At 35.2% G+C, this 27,738-nt stretch overlaps 1 protein-coding gene across 6 annotated transcripts in view; it reads right to left on the reverse strand.

Annotated features, from left to right (window-relative positions):
• The window catches only part of LOC129745835 (vasorin), a 596,253-nt gene that overhangs the window by 10,604 nt on the left and 557,911 nt on the right, over positions 1-27,738 (reverse strand). For 5 of the 6 annotated variants that reach the window (XM_055739194.1, XM_055739196.1, XM_055739195.1 and 2 more), the window contains 2 exons: positions 10,388-10,631; positions 10,113-10,308 (listed from right to left, as the gene is read on the reverse strand). The exons of the other annotated variant lie outside the window; for it this stretch is intronic. In XM_055739194.1, the coding sequence (XP_055595169.1) occupies positions 10,113-10,308; positions 10,388-10,631 (440 nt within the window). The remainder of the gene's footprint in view (positions 1-10,112; positions 10,309-10,387; positions 10,632-27,738) is intronic. 6 annotated transcript variants of the gene reach the window in all.

Raw genomic sequence — 27,738 nt, forward strand, 5'->3', positions numbered from 1 at the left:
ATTAACATTGAATTGTTAATATGGACGACCCCTTTGGCCGACCCCTGATTTTAGTTTGGATAAGTGAAATCAGTTGTTTATCCCTAATAACTCCAATGTGCAAATTTTCACCCCAATCCGATGTATAAAAACGTTAATATCACTAAGATACTGAAAATTTAATATGGACGACCACTTTTGCCGGCCCCTTACACTGAATTTGATATCTCAAATCGATTGCACGTCACTCAAAACTATCGTGTACCAATTTTCATCTGAATACGATGTATAATAACGTCAATATCGCAAAAACAGCGAACAGTTAATATGGACGACCCCTTTGGCCGACCCCTTAAACAAAATTTTACAACTGGAATCGATTGCTCGTCTTTCAAAACACTCATGTACAAATTTTCAACACGATCCGACGAAAAGTAACGTCAATATCGCGGAAACAATATTTGTCTTGTATGGACGACCCCCTTCAGAAGGGGTCATCCGAAAATCTAAAAACATTTTTTATCATTCCTGGTCCTAATGAACATCCATGCCAAATTTCAGCTCTCTAGCTGTTAAGACGGCTGAGTCTATAGAGGACAAACAAACAAACAAACAAACAAACAAACAAACAAACAAACAAACATACAGAAATTGCTTTTTATATATATAGATTCTATAATGTAAAGGGTTTCCACGACGGAATTGCCACACACAAAATTGATTCGCAAAATTTGAGTTTTCGTCCGAGTACCATCCAATTTTCTGGGATTGGAAAATAACTATTAAACTTTATTTTACCATTTTTATTTACAGTCCATTCATACGCAAATGCTCGCACTTTAACCTAAACCCTGGCCATAAGATTCTGCTCAACCTGTGAATCAACCGTTTTTTGCATGTAAACCAATACTTTCTTCAGTTCCTCGACTGCCTTCACTACCTTAGGTCGTTTAAGAAGGTGCTGCTTCATGATCGCCCAGTTGCAGAAGGCCAAAACTAAGGCTGGGCTTCGAACGTTTAAGGTACAAAAGGCCCCTAATCGCGACGAGAAGCAAAACAAGTCCTCCAAACCAGGAATTTCTTCGCAAATTTGGACATCTTCTGAGTGCGGACATGCTCTGGAACGCTGAACTTGTCCTTGGCCGTGAAAAACAGATTGCCGGGGATCTGTTTGAAGTCGATTCCTGGCATGTGTTTTTTCTTCTCGTCGCGATTGGGGGCCTTTGTACCTTGAACGTTCTTAGCCCAGCTTTAGTTTTGGCCTTCTGGAACTGAGCGATTATGAAGCAGCATCTTCTTAAACGACCTAATGTAGTGAAGACAGTCGAGGACATGAAGAAAGGATGGGTTTTCATGCAAAAAACGTGAGAACTGTTAATTTACGGCCAGATAGGAAGATCCGGAACCATCGAAGAAGAGTTCCACAGATACCCAGGAGTTTGAGCTTTCCGATGGAAATATTGCTGATCCACTCTTTTTTTCTATTTCTGCGATAGCTGATTTGGGCTCCCGTAGGGTACCACTGTAAAAAAAATTACAGTATTCAAGAAAAAATGAGCATTGTTCTACATAAGGATTATTTATCGACTGAAATTAAATCGGATGAACAAGCGGAAAACATTGAAAGATGATTTAATAAAAAGTTGTCAAACAAACATGTATACCAAATATTATTATCGGATTATCTATTGTTTACAAAACAAAAAATTGTGTTTGCCTTGAACTTGGTCAATCAGCAGTCAAAATCACGGAAAAATGAATAATAAAAAAAACCTGTTTGCGATGGGGTCAACCAGCTGACAAATTCACGAAAAAAAAATGAAAACCTGTAGTTGTTTAAATAAGTTTAGAGTTCGACGACACGGTAGCGATCATTCATTGAATGTTGGATTTCGTGCTATGTTTTGCAGTCGGAGTTATCCGTATAAAGTTTAACTGAAAAGCGGTTAGCGTGTAGAAAACCGTCAGATTTTATACTGATTTGACAGATCGCACAAATTTCGCAGTTATGAGTGCGCAGTCCAATTTTTTGCGATGCGAATGGTATTATTTCCTATAATAGACTATTCACCGTACACAACTCCTTTTTTTAACTTCTCATATACGATTTGTTACATTTTAACGACAACATAATTGAATTCGACCAGCATATAAAGTATCAAAGACGCATTTATCGCATCAAAAATCTTCGTCATGCCAAATTAGTTAATTCTTAGGCTATGGAAAAATGTGTTTTCAATAATGTAGATTGTTTTTTTTGTTTTGTCTGGGATTTTAACGCTCGTAATTAATTCAATCTCAATGAATACTAAAAATAATAATATTTCATTCCGATGACTTCATGTTTTGTCCTCTCTTGCAAAATAATGATTTGAAGATTGATTCAAGAATTTACTTCTTAACTTTTCAATGAAATTAGTGAGTAAGAATGAATTTTTTAACTGTGTTTACTGCTCCGGTTAGCCTACCGCACGGAAGGCTACCGTCGCGCGATTAGAAATTTTCCCAGTAACCGCAATATCGTGGTTGACTTTGTCGAATACTGCAGACAAATCGGTGTAAATAGCGTTAGTTTGAGGCTTCGTAGCAAAACTTTCGTGCACGTAAGAAGTGAACGTCAGAAGGTTAGTTGTCGTGGAGTGCTTCGGCAGTAATCCGTGTTGATCGTCGGAAAAATGTTCTTACCAGGCAAGAAAAACGGATCCAAGACCTCTAATTCGAATAGTTTGGCTACTACGCATAAAGCCGAGATTCCCCGGTAGTTGTTGACATCTCTCCTGTTACTTTTTTTGTACACCGGAAAAATTCCCTTCCACTGTGAAGGAAGGTACATAGCTCTGTCAAGTGAAGCTTTGAAAATAAGTCAGCAGAAGTAGGCATAAGACGTTTAATAAAAGTAGCAGGTATTCTGCCCAGACCCGTAAAGAAAGAATTATTGAGCTTAGCTGCTGTTTCAGAGATTACTGCATTCTTCATTACAATGTTCCTTATAGAGAAGCCCAGCGGCGCAATATTCCTGACAGCACTCTCCAAATGTTCAGGGGAAGATGAAGTTGTATTATAGAAAAACGAGAATCTTTGAGCAAAGAGATCACAGTCTCCTCGATCAGATTTCGCCGTATTGTCATTAAAATTCATTTGCGTTAGCAGACCAGGTTTATTCCGCTGACTTTTAACATGCTTCCAAAACGATTTTGATATGGACTTGAGATCACGTTGAACTCGAACTAGATAAATAGTTTTGTTTAGTCGTCTTAGTTTTGCCATGATCCAAAGAATCCGTATATTCTCTTCAGTCGGGTGTTTTGGCAAGTGGCGATCGATAACGTAATTCAAGATAAGCGAGAAGGTTTCGGTTGCAGATTAGATAGGTCGAGCTCAGATTCTCAGTCGATGGTAACCAGGGTACGAGAAATGTCGTCAAAGTCAGCGTTCCTGAAGTCAGCATAGAAGCACTGACCATACTGAACTCAATTTCGTTTTCTGGATAATTTTTCCAACATTACGCAATGTCGATTCCAGAGTGCGCATCGATCGATTTGAAGAAATGCTATCCCAGTTAGGAAATGCCACCAAACTTTGGAAAAAAAACAGGCAATTTCTACGATAAAATCGGGCTGAACAGGTACATTTTTTCCTACAGGGCATTTTTTGTGAAATTTTTTAGGTTCGCCACCTGCCGTCGATATTGCGAACTTGCAAAATCTGTTAACAAAAAAATATACAGAAAATGGTTGAATTTTTGTTCTAAGTGACATGTCAGTGTGATCAGTGATAGAAGGGTGCTAATTTTGCGCCATGAGCAAGTCTAATGACATTGAGCAAGACCAATAAAGCAGGATGATGGAGTACTGCCTTAACGTAAGGAGCAGGGGCCAAAATAATGAACAGTAAACGAGTCCCATCGCTGGCAAAGCGGAATTCCAACATACCTACGCTGTTAATCTGCCGCAAAGTCAAGGAGTCTAGTAGGACGTTCGAAAGGGTTGAAAAAGTTGAGCGTACTGGATCCGGGTAAAGGAAGTTACCATGGTTGGAGCACCACTTTAAACCGGGTTAACTGAAGTCACCCATCACGAAAATATCATCTCCGGGTGCGCAGAAAGAGTGCTAACTTTAGATGAGCAGCGTGAAAAAGACTAAGCTAGAGCAACATCTCTCGTGCGATCATGAGCCAGATATAGTACGCAGTAGAGTGCCCCAAATGACCCGACATTTGAAAAAGTTATGCGCTGCAGGCTTAAATTGATCTTAGGCCTAGTACAAGGTCTCATGTCAAATTATTCCAGATCAGATCACGGGAAAGGGTCGCTCAACGAGCCTAAGTTTGTATGGGATTTTGAGACATTTTGTTCGGGAGGAACACGAAAATCCTGTTTTTCATGAAAAACTTTGGTCCCCGTCGGCCGAATTCATTTGTAAACGGTTTTTCTTAAAGCCTTAACTATGACAAAAATTTCATCTAGAGACTGCATTTCAATTCGACTTATGATAAAAAAGTTATTAGACTTCAAAAATGGGGTAACTTTTTTCAGGGTGATATTCATCACTGTTAATGTTACGTCAAAATGTTCGAAGCTGTGTCTCTCATTAAAAGTGTTGAATGTCACCCTTGAAAAGGATTGCTATTTTTTAAGCTTAATAACTTTTTTTATCTAAACGCGAATTTAAATGCAGTCTACGGATGAAATATTTTTCAACATTTACTGTTTAGGCTTTAAGAAAACCCGTTATTAATGAAAAACTCGATTTTCATGTTCCTCCCGAACAAAATATCTCAAAGTCCCAAACAAACTTTAGGCTTGTTGAGTGACCCTTTCCCGTGATCCGATCTGGTCCAAATATGGTATGAGACCTTGTACTAGGCCTAGAATCAATTTAAGCCTGCAGCGCATAACATTTTACAAGCTTGAAATTTCTCATAGAAATTTGAGGCAGTCTAGTATGCAGGCATAAAGTTTACGGTCACCAAGATCAATGTGGGTCAATGCAAGTTGCAGATCGCTCCAGGAATTGTCTTTGAAGCAACGCTGAGAGATCCGACTTACCGGTAATTAACACTCCGTCACCAGTGGTCTTTTTGCTATCCTACGTGGACTGCGATCCCAACGAAACACTACATATTCAGGGTCAAATATCTGATTCGAAAGAGTACGTTCGTTCAACCATGTTTTCGTGAAAGCGACGACGTCGTAACAGCAACATAAGCTTGTGACAAGATAGTCTGCTAGACACGAGTTCATACCTCCGAGGTTCTGGTAATTTGTATTACTGTTATTGAGTCAAAAGATTCCGATTAAGAGCTAGAAAAGAAAAAACCTTCAGACGGAGGAAACCGGTCAGGAGTGCCATACATGCCTAAGTTCACAGGCTGAAGAACCACTGTGCCACAGACCAGTTCAGGGCCGGGACGACTGAACACGCTGGTTGAGGTGGATTAGTGGTGGATAAGTAGAAAACCCTATCTGCAGATAGAAAAGCAAACAGTTAGAAGGAGGACTCAAGCAAGTTATATGATCTTTAGGCAGTGAAAGGCCGTATTACCAAAATACTTCGAAAAATTCTGTTGAGAATTTATTTCGAATACATGGTTCCTGCTTTTGCTTAAGGCGGACTTTTCCTCTTGAGCTTGAAAACTACGCAAGATGGACAAGAAAACAAGAACTAAAAGTATGAGCTTAAAGCGCAAAGCTTGATGAACGATTAGATGTTAAGTGGAATTTTTGGAAGCAGATATCATTGTTGAGATCCGGGGATCAATTCTTCACGGTATGGGCGAATTTATCTCGCCATCGAGGGGCAGTCATACATTGCACCCCTTTTTCTTCTTCCTTCTATCTTCATTCTCTTACGCCGATTCCAGGCTGACACTGGAGAAGACTCCGAGACGTGTGCCGATTAGGTAACTCTTTCAAAGTAACTCGCGCCCGCCACAGCATCCACTCCCGTACAATTTTTCTCCACTAAGGCATGGCCGATTGGAAAACAACCTCTTCTTGCTGCAGGATAGATCGTGAATTGTGGTGTCATAAGCCCTTGTTTTGGCTTGTCAAGTTTGGCTGAGTTTAGCGTAGTTAGGGGCAGACTTGTAAACCATCGACATTTTCTCTGACAGTCGAACAGCCTGTTTTTATCAGTTTCATTGTTCGTGCCATCAAACGAATGCGACCGAAAACTTGCCGAACAGTCGACTACCATCAAACGAAACGACATTCATTCTTCTTTGTGTGATTGTCTTACGAAATTTCGTGTCTTGGTACACGAGAGGGATAAAATGATGGCCAAACGACCATAATTCCCGACAGATAACGACATCGCCTATCTCTTTCACGCAGCAGAACTTACAGACTCAATAAGCTAATGCAATCTTTTCTATTCACTCCCTCCTGTTGAAAAAAAAATCGCCACTCTGCAGCGCTGGGTGATGTTTGGATGTGTTGGTCGAACAATGTGGAACGATTATCTCGATTATCTACACAAGAGGGATGAAAGTCAAACGACTAACCACAAAAAAGATCAAAATTTCATTTGACATTTTTTTGCTCTCCGATCAAACGATTGCGCTCTCCACGATTGTCACGAACGATGTGTGATGGTAGTCTCCGGAAAAATTCAAACGATGGTGACCACTTACAAGCCTGGTTAGGGGTGTCCAGCCTTCGAAGCCGGTTTCGTCGTTTATGCTATCGAGGGTATTCGAGTAGCGTCGAAGCCATATACGAGTATTCTTACACTAAAATCTGGACACATTGCCATTGAAATATGCCATAGTACCATAGAAAATTATGCCTTATCTTTGAAGCTTCTACCTAGAGACCGGACGCACACTACTTCGATGCTCCCAAGCGATGAAGCATTTGAATAGTGTGCGTCCAGCTTTTAGTGTTAGAATACTCGCTCCTGGTTTAGACGCTACTCGAACACTCTCGATAGCATAAACGGCGCTTAACTCAACCAAACTTGACAAGCTGAAGAAGTTTCTAATGCCTCGTATGATACAACAATTCATGATATTTTTGCAGAAAGTGGAACGAATCGCCGGGGAGCATCTGAGTAGTGTGCGTCAAGGAGGTCAAGGATGTCGTCACTGACGGGAAACATCCGGTTCGTAGCGTTCAAAGTCCCGAATGTGTGTCGTAACAGGCGTGAGTCCAGACCAAGCTACCTAGATATCCTAGAAAGCCAAAGGGATACAAGAAGACCGGACCTCGGTCGGAGTAGACTGACCCCATCTATGGGGGACTTTCTAGTGGTGTGCGTTCGACCCACGGTTTTAAGCTACAAAATAAGGCAACATCTTCTGAGAAGCGGATGCTCCATCTCCGGGGAGTATCTGAGTAGTGCGGTTCATAACGATCGAAGCTGCGGGGATAAGACTTCGCCTTATCCGTAGAGGAAATCTCTGGGAAAGGGTTATTCCACGATCGGGGAAAACCCACGGGTAGAGTGACTCTCGACGTCGGGTGAGCCATTCTGTGTTTTCGTCTTCGTTTTGAATCATCCGAGTAGTCCCGAGTTGTTGTTGAGAATTGATTGCGATAATGTATTGGGTCGAATTCTTTACGGTACGAGCGAATCTGTCCCGAGAATTGGAAGAGCGGGTTCAAGGTCTGTGCTCCTGAGTCTCACCTTAGTATACTACATCAAGGGGTAGGCTGTCTTGCACTTATACATCGCACTCCTTTTCCTTCTTCCTTCTAGCTTTTTCCTTTTAAGCCGAATTCAGGCTGGTACAAAAGAAGATCCCAAGACGTGTGGCGATTATGGAACGCTTTCAAAGTAACTAACGCCCGTAACAGCATTTACTCCCGTAGGATTTCTAACCACAAAGACATGGCCGATTGGAAAACCACCAAGTTAGAACCCCATCACGACCACCCCTATAGTTTCTCTGCTTCTTCTTGCTGCAGGATAGATCGTGAATTTTGGTGTCGTACGAGGCTCAGGACTGTCCTTTAGCTTTTCAAGTTTGGTTTAGTTTAGCTTAGTCAGGGGTGTCCAGCCTTCAAAGGCTGTGTCGTCGTTGAGGAGGCTGGGTCATTCGGGCGAAAGTCATGAGGCCGAAAGCCATTCGGCCGATAGACGTAAAGGCCGAATGGGTTATCAGCCTCGCCAGCCTCGATGATAGCGTCTTCCTAGCCAACGGTCACTTCTCCGCAGTGAAAATTGTTGGGAAAAGGATCGGGGAATACCCACGGGTAGAGTGGCTCTCGACGCCGGGCGAGCCATTCGAGTCTGTGTAGGATGACGTCTACGTCGAGAATCATCCGAGTAGTTGCGATAAGTCCCACGCGTGTGCTGTACCAGGCGCGAGTCTAGGATAAGCTGTTATCGATCGGCACAGGACTTCGAATCCTGGAGATAAGAGGACAGGCTTCGAGTCGTTAGAGGAGAGGTCAGGCCTCGAATCTTCATGAGAAGAGGTTTGTGTGGTCAACCCCGAGTCTTTACGACAAGAGGTCGGGTCTCAAGTCGCAAGAAGAGAGATCAGGCCTTTTATTAACATGTGGAGGGGCCTATAAGTGTTAACCGCGAGTGATTACGAGGAAATTTCAGGTTTCGAGTCGCTAGAGGAGAGATCGGGCCTTAAGTCGTGCAGAGGAGAGGTTTATGTGAGAACCTCGAGTCATTGCGAGAAGATGTCGGTTCTCAAGTCGTTAGAGGAGAGTTCAGACTTCGAGTCGTAATGATGAGAGGTATTGCTGAAAGTGTTCTCGTATATGAGTATTGCCTTGGAGCACACTAGCGCGAATAGACCTCCCACTGTTGAAGGATAGTGTGTTAAACAATTCGAGGTGAGAACTAGGTCTGCGGCCCCAGGTGGAGTTGTCGGAGTAGGAGGTATATACTGATTATAAGGAAAGTCTTCTCATTGTACTCATGGACCCAGAGTAACAAAGTGGGGGGACGCGATGGCTCGTTATGACTTGAAATACAATCCGTAAATCGGAATTTACCATATGTGGTTACCAACTAAAAAAAAGCCAACTGTCATGAGATCGTGAAGTGAATACTTCACCGCAGTTTGGGGTGGATAAAAAGGTCAGAGACTGCAGGGTGACTTTAGGCAGTAGGGTCAACTCGTAGGTAGTCACATTGTACATTAGACTGAGTCGATTTGGGGTCATTTTCGAATTTCTCAAACCCTGGGGTCTAAAATGCTTCGTTTTGCTTCAAAACTCATCCATGATTTTTTGCAGAATTTTTAAGTAACGTGCGCATGAGTAAATTTAAACTTTTAGGTTTGTATGGGAAAATTTTATATTTTGTACTGAAAAATCAACATCAATTTTGTTTCTTCTATGGAACCGAGCCTGCTTATGATAATAACTTTCTTGCCATATAAGATACGAAGTAAGGGTCTTCGACAAAGTTATTCAGCGTAAAAAAAATCTTTAGATAATTTAGAAATTCGCAGAAAAACCATAAGCAGGCTCGGTTCCACTGTAGAAACAAAATTGATATTGATTTTTCAGTACAAATTATTCAATTTTCCCATACAAACTTCTTAAAAATTCTTTCTAAAAATCATGGATGAGTTTTGAACCAAAACGAAGCTTACTAGACCCCAGGGTTTGAGAAATTCGAAAATGACCCTAAATCGACTCAGTCTATTGTACATATGAACCCAGATTAGGAGGGATATGGTCGCCTGCCGTGTCTTATAATACAATTCTATAAAATATCTCAGTACCATCGAAAAAATTCCCACATTTACAAAAACTGTTTGAAGCGGAAAGTGATGACTTCTTCACCGACAGTCATCGAATAAGTTAGATGCATAAAAATATTAAAAATTGAAGCAATATGAATGATACTTTTCAAATCTCGTTAGATACAAAAAACACAAACGTAGCTCATAGAGACAGTTGATAGTCTGCAAATCTGCGATCGAAACCTTTTTCGTTTATGCGGCCTTAATCTTTGGAAAATGGTTGTGTAGTACCTCAATCGAAGATTGCGGGTTCAAGTCATGTCTGAAGGTCGGAATGTTTATTGTTTGATTTTATTTGATTTTTACGTTAAGTTTCAGTCGAATAATTTTCTTCATTCTAAAATTCTTTTGAAGATTTAGAAAATTCTCATGCACACAGATGATTTAATTATCACTTGATATAGATATTGCCACTTACCGACTTCCGGGACGATGCTGATGCGTATGGATGTGCGTTCCGTTTAGCTGATCCCGAGAACGCGATCGTGGCCGGGTTCTCCTGGTGCTGGATGCTATACTGTGGGCAGGTCCACCATGTACGATTGACCCGGCATACGATGCCCGGGACATGCGTTCCGATGCCGCGGCCAGCGACTGGCGTGATTGTCTGAGTTCTGTGGAAGTAGGAAGATTCAATGGTGTTAAGGTTAAATCATGAATTAAATTGATGGCCTTTAAAGGGTTTTGACTCACCCGGTCGCGAGTTCACCAGATTGCTTGGGAACGCCGATCCCAGATAGCCCCGGTGTGAGTTGTTCGAAAAGCTGTGATGCGACTGGCCATCGGCAATGGAACGAGCCTTTCCGACTTTGCCCCCGACTGCGGAAAAGTGGGACACGTGGCTACGCAAATCGTCCGGAATGGCTTGATTTTCCATGGGATAAATCCTCGGTCGCGGGATCGAACGGCCGCTGTAAACTGACACCTGGTCCCAATCCTGCTTCACCGTCCAGGAGGAAATTAAACCAACGATATCCAACGACGAAAAAAAATATTGTGGCAGCAATCGGAAGAGAAGGGTTCGAACACATGACATTAGCGAAAATTATTCCTCCGGATAGCTAGTAGGTAGTAGTGGCACCCAAATTGAAAACTGTCATTCTTTCTGACAGCGTTCGGGAAAAATTTTCACCGTCACCAGAAGTGCCGTCCCATTATTTCCGACCGGAGTCAACATCCGGTTGTCCTCCCTGTGCAGTATGCAACCGTCACCACAAACCGTGAAGCGTAATTTGTTAGTTCCGTTTCCCTGCTTCCCTGTTTGAAAAGCACCTGTCAATATTGCTTGCGCTTTCTTCAACCCCCACCGGATTCCGATGACGACATTCTGAAAGCGCTTGGAACTACCTTCTAGATATTTCCTTTCTTTTCCGCTCAGGTTCCGAGCAAGGAGTGCACCTTGGCGTTACTGTTTTGCCTCAGCTGCACAGTGCATACACAAAACTAGCTTCCTCAAGAGAAAATATCCGCCAAGCTCGGGTCACAGTTTTCCAGATTATTAGATGCAATAAACATGATAAGCTAACGACTCAATTATGTTCGCCAGGTAATGTGGAAGCTGTCAGCTGTCCTGCTAGAACTTACAGTTTAATGTAGTGTAGCAGTAGTAAGATTCCAAGGGTGAAAGTTGCTACTTCCTTCCAACTATAAGAGGACAAGGTTTCTAGCAAAATGGCTTTCACATTTCCCCTTCCGCATTTTGGTTAGTACAAACACACTAAGACTAAGTAGCTAAGCAAGAGTCCATACAAAAGCATAAAGGAGCAACTTTCCCGGCAGTCACATATCCGTTCGGTTAGGAGCAAAGGGTGAGAAATGGTGTTAATTACGGACTCAGGCTCAGGAAAGTTTTTGGCGGAAGCATTTGACATATTTATCTACAAAGGCGGTCTTATGAAATTAATTGCGCTGATATTGTGTTGAGCACTTGGTTTGACAATGATGTTGGCAGAAACTATAGATGAATGGAAGTTTTGTAATAACTCAAGAAAGTCATATGTTTATCTGAAGTTCAGTATTTCGTGACATACATCGGATGGAATGTTACTTTGGAGTTTAAAAAACAGAGTTTTTCACTATTTTCAGAAGGTAGTTGTTTTTCTATTTTTAACCATTTTTTTCCAGAGTTTTATTTCAAAAATTCGAACCTAGATGAGTATTTGTAAAAATATTGTCTATACATGGTCGCATGGTCCTTATTTCCTTATACTTAATATGCACAACGACCATATAGATAAGTTAAATATTTTTCAAATTAAAATCTTAAAGTTTAAAATCTCTAATTTGAAATCTTTAAGCATTGCAGATTATACACGGATTGAAGATAAGAAGAAAATAAACAAAGGGAAATCTTTATTTAGATTGCATTTTCTTCTTTTTCCAAATATAATTTGCAGATCTCACTTAGTGGTTTTTTTTAACCAGACGAATAAATCCACAAGAGATAAGAGATAAAATAAAACAGAACTCCAACCTTGATCTTTGTTGAGAAATTAATGAAGAAATGAACATTCTTAACTTAAGCTTTGAAACTGGTTAGTTTTAATATTGGAAAATTTTCATTAAGTCTGAATATAGGTAAGGGTTTCTGAGTCCAATAATTGAATAAATGATTTTAAATCTGAATATTTTTTAGACATTGGTTAATTGTTGCCATGAAATAGAAATTTTATTTGAATTTGGATTGATCAATCAATGAAAGAGCAAACTTATATTTTTAAATGAGTTTTAAAATAAAAATACTCTCTTATTTTGAATTTAGAGGTTTCTATTAAGAGGCGAATGAAAAATTTAAAATCTCTTAAAAAATAAGCAATACAAATAAACAAACAATAAAGAGGTTTTATTTCGAATATTATCTGAAAAAAAAAATTGTTTCTGTTCTCATTTTTCTTCTTTTTTAATTTACATTACATGTTAAACTGTTCCTATCCATTCCCGTTCAAACATTTCAAATATACGTTTAATAATATTTATCTGCATTTCCAAATTTTCAAAAATCAGTCTATAAGAAGGATCGTGAATATCTGGCGAAAAAACGTTTATTTTGAGAAACAGAGTGGAGGAGAGGAGGAGGACCAGAGGGGGAGGGGGGTTACAGTTGCAAATAAGACTTGTATTTTTTAGGTTTGTATAGTTATAGGTGTGTAATTTAAATAGTATGAAATCAGCGAAAAATAGTAAAAACTTTTAACAAATTTTATCAATACACTTGTTTTGATATCTTTTTATAAAACAATCTGCGAATCTTAGATGCTCACTGCGAAAAAGTATTGATAAAAAGATTATTTTCGTAATTTTTAACAATTGGTGAAAATTATAACTTTAAGTATTCTTTGAAGAATTTTCCGATATGAACGTCATTTCACAAATGAAAATTAAACACACATTTTCGTAGAAGAAAACGTAAAAAAAATCTTCAAGTTATCCACAATATTTTTACAGGGCTTCAATCAGCGTAAGACCCTCACCAAAATTTTAATGATTCTCATTTTGCAACAATTCCCAAACCATTATTCAAAAAAAAAGTGTTCGTTAATAATAATTGCTTTGAATTAAAAACTAAATATTTAATTATTTTTCTGAAGCATTTTGCTGAATCGTTGTACAGAAATTTCGAATTATTATTAATTCTTGTTCCAATTCTTCAATTTTTAAAAATAAATTTAATCCTAAATAAGAACATCAAAATCATATTTTTCTTCACGGTCTCAATATTTCCAAACTTTTTGTATACTGTGTGAATAAAATAAAAGAATATTGAATAAAGAGTTAATTTCTGAAAGTTAATACTCTTTCAATATTTCAGTGAAAAGTCATAATCAATTGCAATTGAAATAACCAAACTTTCAGATTCAGAATGGATTTTAAACCTCAATCATCAAGCTAGATTTCTACTCAAAAGTTTAAATATTATTGTGTAGATGAGCTTAAAACAGTATGGAAGTGGAAGACGTCAAATATTACAGTAAACGAGTCTTCGAATGAAAAATAAATGATTAATTAAAAAAAAAATTCAAGAAAACACATGTTGAATTTGATGTGTTTGACCATTTTCTATATATTTATCTAAAATTTGTATTCCTTTTTCAATCGTAAAAGTATGTAAATTAAAATTCTAAAAATCTAAAAAAATTCCAAATTATGAAGAATCGTTTTATATCAATAAATTAAAATCGATCATTTTTGCTACTTCGAGACCAATACAATCAAAGCAATTTTTTTCAAAAACGTTCCAAAATAAGAACTAACAAAAAAAAATCGAATCTGTCTAGGTGGACATCTGGAGAAGGGAGGTAGGGGTTGCCGAATATCCACATTTGTGCACGGAGAGTTAGAAAGGGGTAAAAATCTTTTTTTTTTGTCCACGTGGTATCTGAACGGCCCCAAAGGCAATTTAACACTTAAAGTCTCAAGTTAAAAGTTTTACTTCTAAAAAGGATCAAGATATGTTGATTCATCAAACATTGAGCCAAACCGATCTGCAATAACTTGTAAGATAACAAAGTTATGGTCGAAACAAGTTTGCAGGTATTTATTGAACATACCGACTATTTGGCGAACATTATCAAAAAATGATCAAACTAAGGCTAAAGTTTTATAGAAGTTAGTTTGAACAAACATTTTCACTAAATATCCAAAAGCGAAAAAAAAATCATCAGCATTAAAGATAACTTATCAGATTAGCGAAACGTTGTTTGATGACAGAGATACGCACGAAATTAAATTGCATGTTTCGCATGATCCCAAACTTTTTGCCGATACACCATACTGAGGAGTGAGCCCAAACTTTTGATCGATAACTTAAGTTGCTAATTTATCTATTTAAAGCACTATGTTTTGATATTTATGAAAAAAGATTCAAATGGAACTCAAATTTTTAAATAAGGTCCACCCAACCCTGAACTGATCGGGTTTAAATATAAAGTGCGATTTTTAGGAAATTTTACAACTTCAAGCCAAGTTTAAGTCATATGAGGTTAACATATACATTTTGCCAATAACATACGAAGAAGGTTTTGCTCATCGACTTTAGAATGAGATCGAAAGAAATGCAATATGGCATAAGATGATTGCGATATGGCCAAACAAATTAGCCTTTTTTAAAAGGGGTGATCCCAAACTTATGGCCGGAAGCGTATATGGTCAGCAAATTTGAATTCAACGCTGTAATTACCTCAACAAAAGTTATTTGGTGAAATTCGGTCCAGGGAATTGCAAGTTTCAGCTGTTTTAGTTTTGCGGACCGATTTTTTTTCAAACTTTAAGTTTTTAAGTAATTAATAAATTCAACAAACCCCCCACGGAGTGGAAAAATTTGAGAATTTGAAAGTACACCTACTAAGAAAAGTTCTAAGTTTTTATATAAAATCCAGCGTTTGCGAGTACTTCGTAACGGTTTTTTGCCGCTTGGGGGGGGGGGGGGGGGGGGGGTGATCACCCCAATCACCCCCCCCATAGGACCGCGCCTGCCCGAAAGTGAAACAAAGGGTCTTAAGATAAAATTTAAAAAAAATGGGCTAAACTTACCAGATTTTTAAGCAAATTCAAAGATTTCAAGTTGCCTTTTTTGAAACTAAAAAAATCCTAATAGCTAACCATTTCAAAGGTTGAAAGATATATTTTCAAAAATTTCTATTCAATTCGAAAACTGTTTATGCAAAAGAACTTAAAAATGAGTTATAAAATATGTAAAAAAAAAAAATCATAAAATTTGTTTTATTCATGCATTGTTTGAACAAAAATATCATGGTTGAAAATTTGGTCACCAGGCGGTTTTTCCCACGGCCCTGGTTCAATGCTTAGCTAAAGTATAAGTTTCATGAAAGTAGATCTACCATTCGCTGTTCTGAAGCTGCATTGCGAACATCTTGGGTAGAACGATGTTGCGTGAGCAACATTCCGGGTGAACGATAAATTATAGACAACTATACATTCCGTTGAGTAAAGTTGTCATAATTCCAAATAATTTTGAAAAATAAAACACTCCTTTGAATAATTGAATTTTACCTTCACTTAATAAAAATAAATAATCCCTGTAGGAGAGTCAATTCTTATGATTGCTCCATTTTGAAATAGTTAGTCGGTGAAGCCAACATGTGAGAAAATGTCTCTAAATCTATTCTCTTCGCCCATTTTCAAAATTTTTATTTTTTACATTTTCTATCTGCATTGTAATGTTATAACTTTATATTGAATTTTATGCGCTTTTCGCTGGTCCATCATTAAGTCTCGCGTGAGCTTCCATTACGTCGTATGAAACAAAATGTAAACAAACAGTTTGATTTCGAAAAAAAACAAATACTGACATAAACTAGTCGCAACTTCTTTCCATTTAGAATATTTGTAGCCGGGACAATATGTTCTATATGTGAGATACAAATTTGAAAGTTAATTTGATAACTTTTGCAGCAGTTATCTGTTAATTCTTAAGATGTTTCATATGACGTAATGAACGTAACGATTAACAAATATGTTAGATAGAATTTTAAAAAGTTTCAGCTTAAGACAATCTAAAATTTTAAATTTTATATGGAAATTCTGTACCCCATGTGGTAGTATAAATTTTAAATTCAGATCGTATAAACACAAAAATCTGATACAAGTACAAATCATGATATAAACATTGAACGATGCCATTTTAATTGCATCAAAGTTGTGTAGTAATACAAGGATCTGATTTGTTTTCATTTCAACCCCCATCAAATATCCAGAACTACCAGCTTTAAAATTATTACGCCTATTTTGAAAAGAAATTTCTAGCTTTTTGATTGTTGGGGCTTTTCGAAATTTTAAACAAATGTTAATTGACTTCTCTTTTAACAAATTACATTTGAAAATGTGCTTTTTTCTTATGTTTTCATTAAAAAATATGTGAAATACTTCGAGAAGTTCTTCATGCTTCACGGCACATACACATGTTTTCCAATAGCTTACAATTATCTCTGAACCTCCTTAATACTTAAAGTTGGTACCCATCATTTTATGAAAATCCTTACTCAATCGGAGAAAATAATGATTTTCTTACAAGCTAGTATTTCCACCCGTTTGTTTACATTTTCTTGCACGCAAACTATCTGTCAAAAATTGGCTTCGTAATTGCCATTATTTTTATTTTTAAAAAAATTCGACATCTCTGAAAATTTGTAACTTAATGAACGAGATTCTTCCCTATCCAACGCACTATTCAGGACAAATCGATCGCAGGTCAAGAACAACTTTTTTTTTTGAAAATTTACCAACAAAATACATGAGCCAAATTTTACGTTTTCACTAATAATTTTGGCTATGAACTTCAAGTTTTACATTTTTGTGCTTGGATATGTTAATATTCAGTTGAAAATAAATTAAAGCTTCAAAATTTTGATCAAAATGATTTTCTCACCAGATTTTTAAAAGTTCCAGAAATATCGTGAAGCTCTACGTGGTAGCAAATAGTTTATTCAGAACAAAAAAATTCTGTTCATTTGCTAGTGTTGTGAATTGATATCAAAGCTAACTCCAGATAATTTTTATCGTCGATTTTTAAAACATTACCCCTTTTGCCGTAATTTTTGATTATAAATCATTATTATTTAAACTTTTGAAATTATTATTTAGTTTTGAAGGAATCTTAACACATCCAAGCTCAAAAATGTTAAATTTTAAATTCTAAAAAGAAATTACACTAGTTTATAGCATTTTTGAACTCAGTAAATTGTAGATCATTTCTAATGTGAAATCGGGCGCTGAATCCGAAAATGAAATTAAAAAAAATCTCAGAAGAACCGTTTTTGAGTTATGCTCCAAATATGAACTATCGGAAAGATTAAAAAAGCGCTTGTACTTAGATTAAAATATCTCGGACGGCATAACAGTAATTTGAAATCCCTCTTTTGCATATTGAAGGTGAATAAGTTTTCTGTCGATCATCTGAACACTGATTTTGCGTTTGACCAACAGTATTGTTGATATTAGTGACTTAATGAGAAAAAAAATTATAAAAACGCATTTTTTTAGAGAAAATTTAGATTCAAAGAAAGTTTTAGACTCGATGGTAGCATTTAAAAAATCTGATTTTCTGTTGCGCTTGAATGTTAATTAAAAATAAAGATTTCAAGTGGTTATTTATCAAAATCGGTTGAAAGTTGAAGATGTTATGGCTACTTTACCATAATAGTATTTTTTGTAGTTTTTCATAATTGAACGAACCGCAGTTCACTTATCATAGTATAGAAAGAATGAAACATGATAAATCGCACTCGCTCCAAATAAAAATTTTTTATAAGCTTACTAGAAGGTCACATGCCAAGTTTCAGGAAGATCTGACCATAGGGAGGGGTTTCTTGAGTCTCAAACGTGAATAAAATTTTTAGGTATTTTGCCCGGAAGGAACGAAAAATACTGGTCTTTCATAAATAACTTTTTTTTATCACTAACTGATGGTTTATTACGGTTAATTTTCTTAATAAGTTGGGACAAATATTTTACCTGAAGACTGTTACTCGATTGGACTTGAAACAGAAAAGTTATTGCGGTTCAAAGATTGTATTTTGGTCGAAAATTGTCGTATAAAACGCAATGCGTAAAAAGTACTCATTGCGTGCTGGACAAAATTTGCGGCCTTTGAACCGCAATAACTTTTCTGTTTCAAATCCAATCGAGTTACAATCTTCGGGTGAAATATTTGTCTCAACTTAGGCTTTAAAAAAATTAACCATAAAAATCAATCGGCTAGTGATGAAAAAGTTATTGATGAAAAACCAGTATTTTTTATTCCTTCCGGGCAGTAAACCTTAAAATTATAAAACATCATTCCATCGGCTTCACGCTTCTTTGCTTTAAAAAAAGGGAACAAAATATATTTTTTAAATCTTCTTCAAAGATTAAAGAATTTTTTTTAGTACTCGAGCATAGAAATATCATGTTTGTGTTTGAGGTCAAAACTCTGAACTATTTTGAAATCGCTTGAACTAAGGTTGCCTGAACTTTTTCAACACGTACCCGGGTCGGATCTAAAAACCTGGTAAAATCCGGGTATTTGATTCCAAAATATCGACCAAAAATCCGGACAATATCCGGGCAAATTTGATAAAAATTCAGGAATTACTGAACAAAAATTGATAAAAAAATACACGAATTTTTTTTTTCATCAGCAGTTTTATATTTTAACTTCTCATGGACCTTTTTTTTTAGAACTTGCTCCAAAAATTCATTTTAGACGCATAATTAAAACTGTTTTACAATAGGGGAGAGTGGGGTATCGTGGGCCATGGGGAAACGCGGGCCACTTTTAATATCTCAGATGTGTGTAGAGATAAAAATCTCAAACCAACTGTCATCGTCGTCGCATTGCGTGAGCATATATTCCTATGTGTTGTTGACTGAAATACGCATCATATGCTTCTTTTATTTATCGAGCTAAAAAAAAGTTAGAAAAATTTACTTACAGAATTAAAAAACACCCGCTAATTTCATTGATGGGGAACCTAAAGTGCATAACAAAAATATGCTCATACGCTTATGAGCTTAGTTTTGTCATGATCTTTCACGTGGAAAAGGAATTTTTGATAAAACATCAATAAGTCACACAAACGCAACCAATTAGCAAATCATAACCTGTGGGGAATCGTGGGCCACACATCTTGAATCACCTATATTTTTATCTTTTTATTCACATTCAGAACTTAAAATACGTTTTACCTATCTGTAAAGTTTTCTTATGCCAAATGAAGAGTTATGAAAAATATTTTGTCCATCCTATATAAGAAATTTTGCCAAAACGTTCGCGAGCCAGGTTTCGGAATCTATGCGATCATACACAGCTCTCTTTTTTATTTCTTCATCTGAAATCGCTTTAAAATAACGAAATGAATTAGGAAATCACAGTTTTGGGTCAACTTATAAACTTTGCATGTTACTTGGTCAATTTGGGTTTGGTGGCCCACGATTCCCCACCATTTTTCAAAATCCAAAAAATATTGCTTTTTTTCAAACAGTCAGAATTTGGGGAAAATAACTTATCAAAAATTTAAAAAAATACCTTATGATACCTTGAAAATGTAGAAAACCATACCATTTTTTATTTTCATTTTGTCTTTCATAATAAAGAAGTTATGGAACAACGAAAAAATGTGGCCCATGATTCCCCACTCTCCCATACATTTTTTTTTGTTTGTTTTGACAAATAAAGCCAACAAAACCGGGCAAAATCCGGGCTTTTTTCAATGCAATCTGGGCAACCGGGCCAGACTTTTGTCAAATTTCGTATTAAATATCCGGGCAAACGCGGATAAAATTGGGCAATCTGGCAACCTTAGTTTAAACATAATTCGCAAGACCTTTTAAATCACAGAGATTTTTCAAAACAACACAAGTTTACTCAAATAAATTTATATCAATTGCGATAATGTCTTCAGAAAGCATATCTAGAGATAATAAAAATTGATCGATGGCGTTTATACTGTTGAACTTTATATATTTTTTTTAAGTTGTTTTTGGAAGGTCGATGCAAATTCTACAGATTAGGAAATCCTAATGGTTTTTTTTGGTCTCAAACAATCATAAACATTCACATGTTTGATAGAACTACATTTGCAAAATCTTATTGAAATAAATAAAGAGCTTTAAAACATTATTTTTGAACTTTTAAGATTTAAGAGTTGGCTTAAAATGACGGTTTCAATCATTTTCAATCGGGTCTTTCGAGCTGGAATTATATATTTATTCTGAATCTCTAAAAAAATATGTTTAAAAGAGTTAAATGAACTGTTTTGGAATAAAACACTTATGAACCTCATTTTTTTTTTAAATGTTTATCCATTTCAATATGAAGTCACATTGATTCAACAAAAACAAATTTTCCAACCATATTTTCTTTAAAAATTTGCATTTTCACAGATTATTTAGACATAATAAGGTTGAAATTGATGATGAAGAAACCTGAAATTATGTTTTATTTTCTAGTTATTAAAGTGATCCAGTTTTTAAAAAGGTTCATGGTTTGAATAGATTTTATGATTTTAGAACAGGTCAGCTGTTATATTCAATATTTGGACTGGTTACATAAATTTTATAAATTTTGCCATGGCTTGTTGATAGAATAAAACTATATTAACATGAAAATCAACATGTTTCCACCCGTAAAAGGTTCGGCTGTATCAATTTCAGATGCTCAAGTAGATAATGAGTGAGTTTAAACATCAGCTAACAGTTTTGAACAGGGCCGTAGGAAGAACCTGAGATTTAACATCTAAGTATTTGCTCAAAAGTTTGGTTAATTTAGCTTATTTGTTTAAGCATAGAAAACGTTAACTAAAGGAATCCTTCAATTTAAAAAAAATCTTTTCTTTGGACGAGCCTAATTAGCTAAAACCATCAAACTTTTCACCAAATCCAAAGATATCAACCATAGATGGAATTAAATCTAATTTTCAAAAGTAATTGTGAGTGATCAACATTTTGCGGTTTAAATCTGATTTTTGAAAAATCCGATTGCAAATTAAAGATTGTAGTTTGGAATTTGACTTTTGAATAAACTGCAAGATTGCAAATGTTAAACAGCTCGCCGAAAAAATAAGAAATTTAATGCAGATTTTTTTACATGAAGACTACATGTTTCTTAATCAGCAAATACTTTTCATTTTAAAGAACTCAATGATTTTAAACCAATTTGATTTTGTTTCCAAATTCAAAATCAGGATTTTTTTGATGAATCAAATCTTGCAAAATAAACTCAAATTTTACTTTATATTTGTGAATTTCGTTTGAAAATTTTAAATTTATTTTAAAATCAAAATGATAGGTCTGCAATCTCTTGCGATTTGAATTCCTCAACAAAATAATAATTTTGATTTTTTTCTTATCTTGAAAGAAAACCAATTAACGAGCTGAATCTGAACCTGATTTTGAATATTGATTCTAAACTTGAATTCTGAACCTGCATTTAAAATTAAAATTTTGAATCTGTTTTCGAAATTTAATACGTTTTCTGAATCTAAACTCCAGATCAGAGTTTTAAAAATTAATCAAATTGTGAAATCTGCTTCACAACTTCTCAAACATAAATTTTTAATTTAAATTCTATAGTTCAAATAATTTTCATTCGACTTGTAGAACTGAATTTAAAAATGAACTTCGAATGTTGAATCTGGTTCTAAGTTTTCAGTTTTCGATCGCCGTTTTTAAGCTTTGATGATTGAATTCTGAATAAGAATAAAGTTCGAGATCTTTGAATCTCGAAGTTCTTGAAATAAAAACTTAGAATGGTTTCAATTTTTTTCCTTTCTTGGAAATTTTTTAACAAATTATTGAAAATGCTTATGCGTTTCGAAAATCTCGGATCGAGTTTTGTATGAAATGCAAAACCAAATTTATTTTTTATTTCTAATGATGATTCGAACTGAAATTCAAGAAGCCTAACGTGAATTCAATTCTAATTTCGATAATATGCAACCAAAATTTCCGAAATGAATATATTCGAATTCAAATATTTATATTAGAACCAAATTTGAATCAAAAAATTTGAAAATATTGAGAAAACTGGTGCAGAATTCTGAACCTGGGATTAATTTTTGGGGTTTTGGTATCAGTTTTGAGTCAAGATTAAGTGTTCATTACTCAATCAAAATTGATTAAGAATTTAAATTTTTTCTAAAGAATAGAATACCTGATTTGCTTCTCCTGGGCCCTCAAGGGGGGTCCAGGAGTTCCTCCTCGTTCCTGCAGCCATGGTATAAAAAGTTACTAATGCTCTTAATTCTTTGTATGTTGACGATTTTCATGTATTTTCATTCAAAATTGTTGTTAAAGTTTTCAGATCAATATCATTTTACCTATAGCTTTGTTCGGAAATTTCAATATTGACTGATTTTTTCATTCTTATTTATTTACATTTCATTGGGAGACGCTCTGTCAAGCTCTATAGTACTCTCGCTTGAATAAAATCCTAGTCTTAGGACCCTCGCCACCTGCATAGTTTCCTGGAGCTCAGCTTAAAATTTTCCAACTTCTGTTTACGATTGCAAATGCATAAATCATTGGGTAAAACTTTGACCGTCGTTCAGTCCAAGTCCAGTGCTCATTCATCAGCTTGTCTTCGATTGATTTTGACAAGGGAGACGCACATAATTATACTGATTTCTCGCCTCTCGCTTCCAATCTGATCCGTATCGTACTGATTAACGAATGCACGCAAACGAAACATTTTTCAGCACCCTGTCTGAGCACTTGAGCTACTTGAGCGGGAAAAGTGCATAAATCATTGAAAGTTTTCAAACGCAATCAACATCATCAACAACTTGCACATGAGCGCGAAAGCAAATTAGGAAGAAGTGGAAGTAGCACTACGTCCATTAATGGGGGCGAAAAATTAGAATAATAATTAGAGTGTAAATAGTAGTGCAATAGTTGTTCCGATGCAACGGAATAGTCATGTCTCGGGTTTGAGAGCATTTTCTTGTCTAGAGCTCTGCGAAAATTTGCAGCACAGGTGCTAATGAAGAAAACGCATGTTTTTCCAGCTGCACTCGACTGGAGCCAGGCAACAGTTTCCAACTTTGAAAGTGAAATTTTCTTTTCCAGCAGCTTTGAACCAAGAAAAGGGAGAAGTTTTCTCTTGGCAGAATTGTTTCGTTTTTGTGCGCTCGATTCGATTCGGATCAGAATGGAAGGAGTTTCTTTTCGATAACAAAATACAACTTTCGATGCATGTTTTTCGGTTCAACTAGGAGTTCGTTTCTCCGGCTTTTATTTCTTGTTTTCAAATATACTTATCGTTCTATCGTTCTTATTTTGTTTACCGAAATCACTTCCTGAACCCTGCCTCAGAGTTTTTTTTCTTTTGTGACGTAACGTCTCTTTGCGGAGAACCGGAACGCCAAAGCTGCATGAAGAATTGCAGGTCTAAATATTCGTTTCACTGTTTCCCTCCTTCATCTACTTTTTGTCACTTTAGAATAACACTTTTGCACCAGTTTTACCCAGTTTGGAATATGAAAGTTTTCTGCAACCTTACACGTGGTTTGGTAGCCTTTTTCCCCCTGTACTTTTTTTTTCTACCGGCGTAATTACATTTATCGCGAAACTTTTCCTTTGGCATACGGAATAAAACTCTATCAGGGATCTAGCTACTACTTGTAAGCTAGCTTGCGTTCCCCGGCTGGCAGTTTGTGGTAGTTTGTTTTCATTAGTATTGCTCTGGCGGGAAAATAAACTTTTCAAAGCTGAAATTTGAGTTTATCAACGGTAATTTTTAATTTTTCAATTAAAGTAGCGACTAGGGGAGCGATTTTCAGAGCAACTTGCTGGTATGTATTTTTGGTATACTTACGGCTTGGCTCCAAAAGTCGTACAAAGGTGGGAAATAGTTATTTTTAAATGGTCAATACTTAGAAAAAGGTTGCCAGATTTTTTTCAGCACGTATCCGGGCCGGACAAGTTCTGGCAATTTCATATAAAAACCTGACCAAATCCGGGCATTAGATTTCAAAATTGACGAACAAAAATCCGGACAAATTTTGTGAAAATCAAGCCATTATTTAACAAAAATCAAAGAAAAAAAAAATTGAAAAATAAGTTTTCATCAAAATTCTTCGAAAGATTTTAATTGGTATTTAAGGCTTCTAAAAAACGTTTCATGATTAATTAAAAAAACTTGCTCATAAAATTTCGTTTTGTAAGCAAAAATAAAAAAAAAATACATCACAATTTGTATTGTTTTTTATTAGCCAAACAAAATGAAGAAATTGGGATAAAATTCGAGCAATTTTTAATGAATTCCGGACAACCGAGCCCTAATTTTGTTTCAAATATCCGGGAAAACCCAGATAAAACCGGGCAATCTGGCGACCTTAACTTAAAAAAAACCAAAAATATTAAATTTTGATTTTAAAATTAAGATATTGATATCTCAAATATCGATTTTTCAACCGATAGTTTTCAATAACAGGAACAAATGCAGCCTTTTTTTCGAAAGTGATAACACTTATTTTCGATTACATTTCATCAAGATTTGAAAAGAGTTTCCAATAATAAAGTAATGATATTCAAAGAAAAAAGTTTTTCTTTTTATCATTCAACTTATCACATGTTAAATTCCAAGTGCATCCGCAAATTGTTTTAAAATGATATTTTCGGGACCACAAATAGAAAATATTCAAGACTTCCAGACTTTTTTTTTTAAATATTTTATCAGTTTAGAACTTCTGGCCTTAAATGTTGACGAATTAACCAATCAATCAATCAACTTTATTGGATCACACAATTTTATCAAAACAAGCAGCATGATAATCCTAGATTTATGTTTTCAGATTTTTACCCGATCTTCTACGGGCCGGGAAAATCTGGGGAATTTCATCTGGAACTTGGTGAAAACCGGGAATTGATTTTAAATTTTTTCAACACAATATCCATGCAATATTCGGGCTAACTTGTACAAATCCAAGGAATTATGCAACAAATATCTAGAAACTTAAAACGCTTGAACCTTTTTTTTTTTCATCGAACACACATTAGCAGATTTAAATCGTATTTGAGGCTTCAAAAATCCCAATAATTTCATAAAATTTCAAATAATTTAAAAGACTCAATTTGAATTTTATAGTTTGTTTTTTTTTTTTCAAATAAAGTGTCAATAAGTTCAATTGAATGATGCTTTGCTGATTTGGCTACTTCATTGAAGATGAATAAAAATTCTGATTGTAGTTTTATTCATATTATTGAATTACCGAAACCTTTTCATTATAATCATAAATTTTTATAAATTTTGGTTACTTTGTAGTTGATATGAGCTATTCATTCAGAATCATACTTTTTGATAAATATTGTATTTTTTTCAAAACCTATCATCATTAAAAATTCTCTGTAAAAGTGTTAACCAAAACTTAAAAAATACTCCCATGGTACCACATGCTCTAAAGAAAAATTTGCTGGTGAAATCACCCCTAAAATGAAACTTTTACGGTTTTTTTTATCAGCCACGCAATTTTCATAAAAATATCGTTCTCTTTCTGATTTTACCAAGTTTGCAAGTTAGAACCAGACAACTTTATTTATGGCTGGATTAATGCGTATGCTAAATAATGTTGTCATTTTTTGTTCACCGTGTTGTTACAATTCACTTGACTGACATTTATTATATCTGACCCTATAAAATTTCCATCAATGGAAAAATATCCACGGTAAACAATGTTTTTTTTTATAGAACCAATGAATGTATTCTAACTATTTTTCAAAAATTGAAAAAAAAAACAGTTGAAGCTTGGAAACAATTTTGTACGGCAGAGGAAATTTTGACAATGCTTAATGAACAATGATTAATGAAACAGTTTGTGTGTGTTCGTTTTTAATCAATAAGAGATGATTTTGAAATAGAGATTTTTATCAGTTTTTTGGTAAGATTTGATTTCTCAGATCAATGCTTGTGTGTGCGCCAATAGAAAGTTTTGAAATTTATTTCAACTAACCTTCCTGAATGTTTAATTTTCAAATTCTGAATTTTATTGTTTCAAATTGATTAGAAAGAGTTAGATCCAAGAACCTTTTATTTAAATTGAAATGTTTAGAATATATTTGATGATAGATTTTAGATTTTAAGATGTTTTGAGTGCTCATAGATATCAATTTATATCTACTTTTGTTTTAATTTTTCAATGATTCCTTAATCATTTTTATAAAACTTGAAAATTATACTGTTCTAACGATTTTTAGTAATTGAATTTTCAGTTTTTATTCAAAATTTAACCCTCTAGAACCCAACCTTTCTATTAGGCTGATTTATCTAAAATAATAATAAAATCGCATCTAATAGTTGGTTTTACATTTTTTTTTCGGCTAAATGATGAAAAATATGTTTATCTATCAATCCTTGTAACTGAAAACTGTTTGACAAGCGATTGTAAAAAGTTACTGCTAAGAGAAGCTTAAAGACATGAGAAAACTGTAAATAAACCTATTTTTAGAAATATAATTAATTTGGCTAGCCACAGAAATCGTTGGTCGATGTGTTTTTATTATCTTTAAAAAAGATTCAAAGGTCAACCACCATTCTGGGTCGATTCTTAAAGAAAGAAAAATCCAAAGGTAGAAAGGAGAGGTGAAACATAACCCCATCTCATGGTGGGGTTGGGAAAGTACGACAACAATTCGAAATATGTGCACAATATTTACTTTTCTTATAGGTTTGAATATCTCAATTATTAGTGAGCCAATTTAACCTTCCAAAGCCGTTCGCTAAATATCCGTTTCTGAAAAATTTGAGTTGTAGTTTAATTTCGTTCTCCTGGCTGTAAATGTAAACCGATTTTGATAATATTATATTCATTGTATAGGTAATTTATTCTTATTACTCAACATTTCAAAATTAAGTCGATATGTTTTACCAGTTTATCAGAAACTGGTTCAGAAAGAAAAAAGTCCGAAAAATCAATTTTATTTTTAAAATACTCTTTACTTCTGACAGCTTTTCTGTATTTAAGTGTTTCATTGATGTTTGAAATTCTCAAGAATCCATCTATCAGAAAATGTATAAATATGTTGGGGTCCAATGAAAGTTTTTACCGCTATCCTAGATCTTCCGGTAGAAAAAAATCTTACTTTAAAAAAACGACATCCAATTTTTACTTTGCTTAGCTGTATTTCATTACCCTATAAACCGATTTTCAAAACTCTAATTTTAATTTTCATAGAACATACTTGGTCTGTCAAAACTCCCAGTTCCTCAGTATACTGGAATGATGATAAAGATGTTTGAAATGTGCGCTTCGGGTCATATTAACCCGAACAGCTTTGGAGGGTTAAACAAAAACTACATAAAAATATAGCAATATTGGTTGATCTGTGTAAAAAGTACGGAAAGCCAAGTTTCTGAACCCTTTTAGTTATGCAATTTTTGGAAAAAAAAAAATCAAAAAATTGTCTCATTTCTAGCGTAAAATTTCATAAGAGCAAAACTGCCAAATGTATACAAATCGAGTTAACAGTCATTCTGGATGTACGTGGTTGCACTTTTCTTAATAAACGTGGTTTCATCTCAAAATGACTTAAAATGTTCCAAGAAATTGATGAAA

Source organism: Uranotaenia lowii, chromosome 2 (genome assembly GCF_029784155.1).
Source record: "Uranotaenia lowii strain MFRU-FL chromosome 2, ASM2978415v1, whole genome shotgun sequence".
NCBI classification, from domain to species: domain Eukaryota; kingdom Metazoa; phylum Arthropoda; class Insecta; order Diptera; family Culicidae; genus Uranotaenia; species Uranotaenia lowii.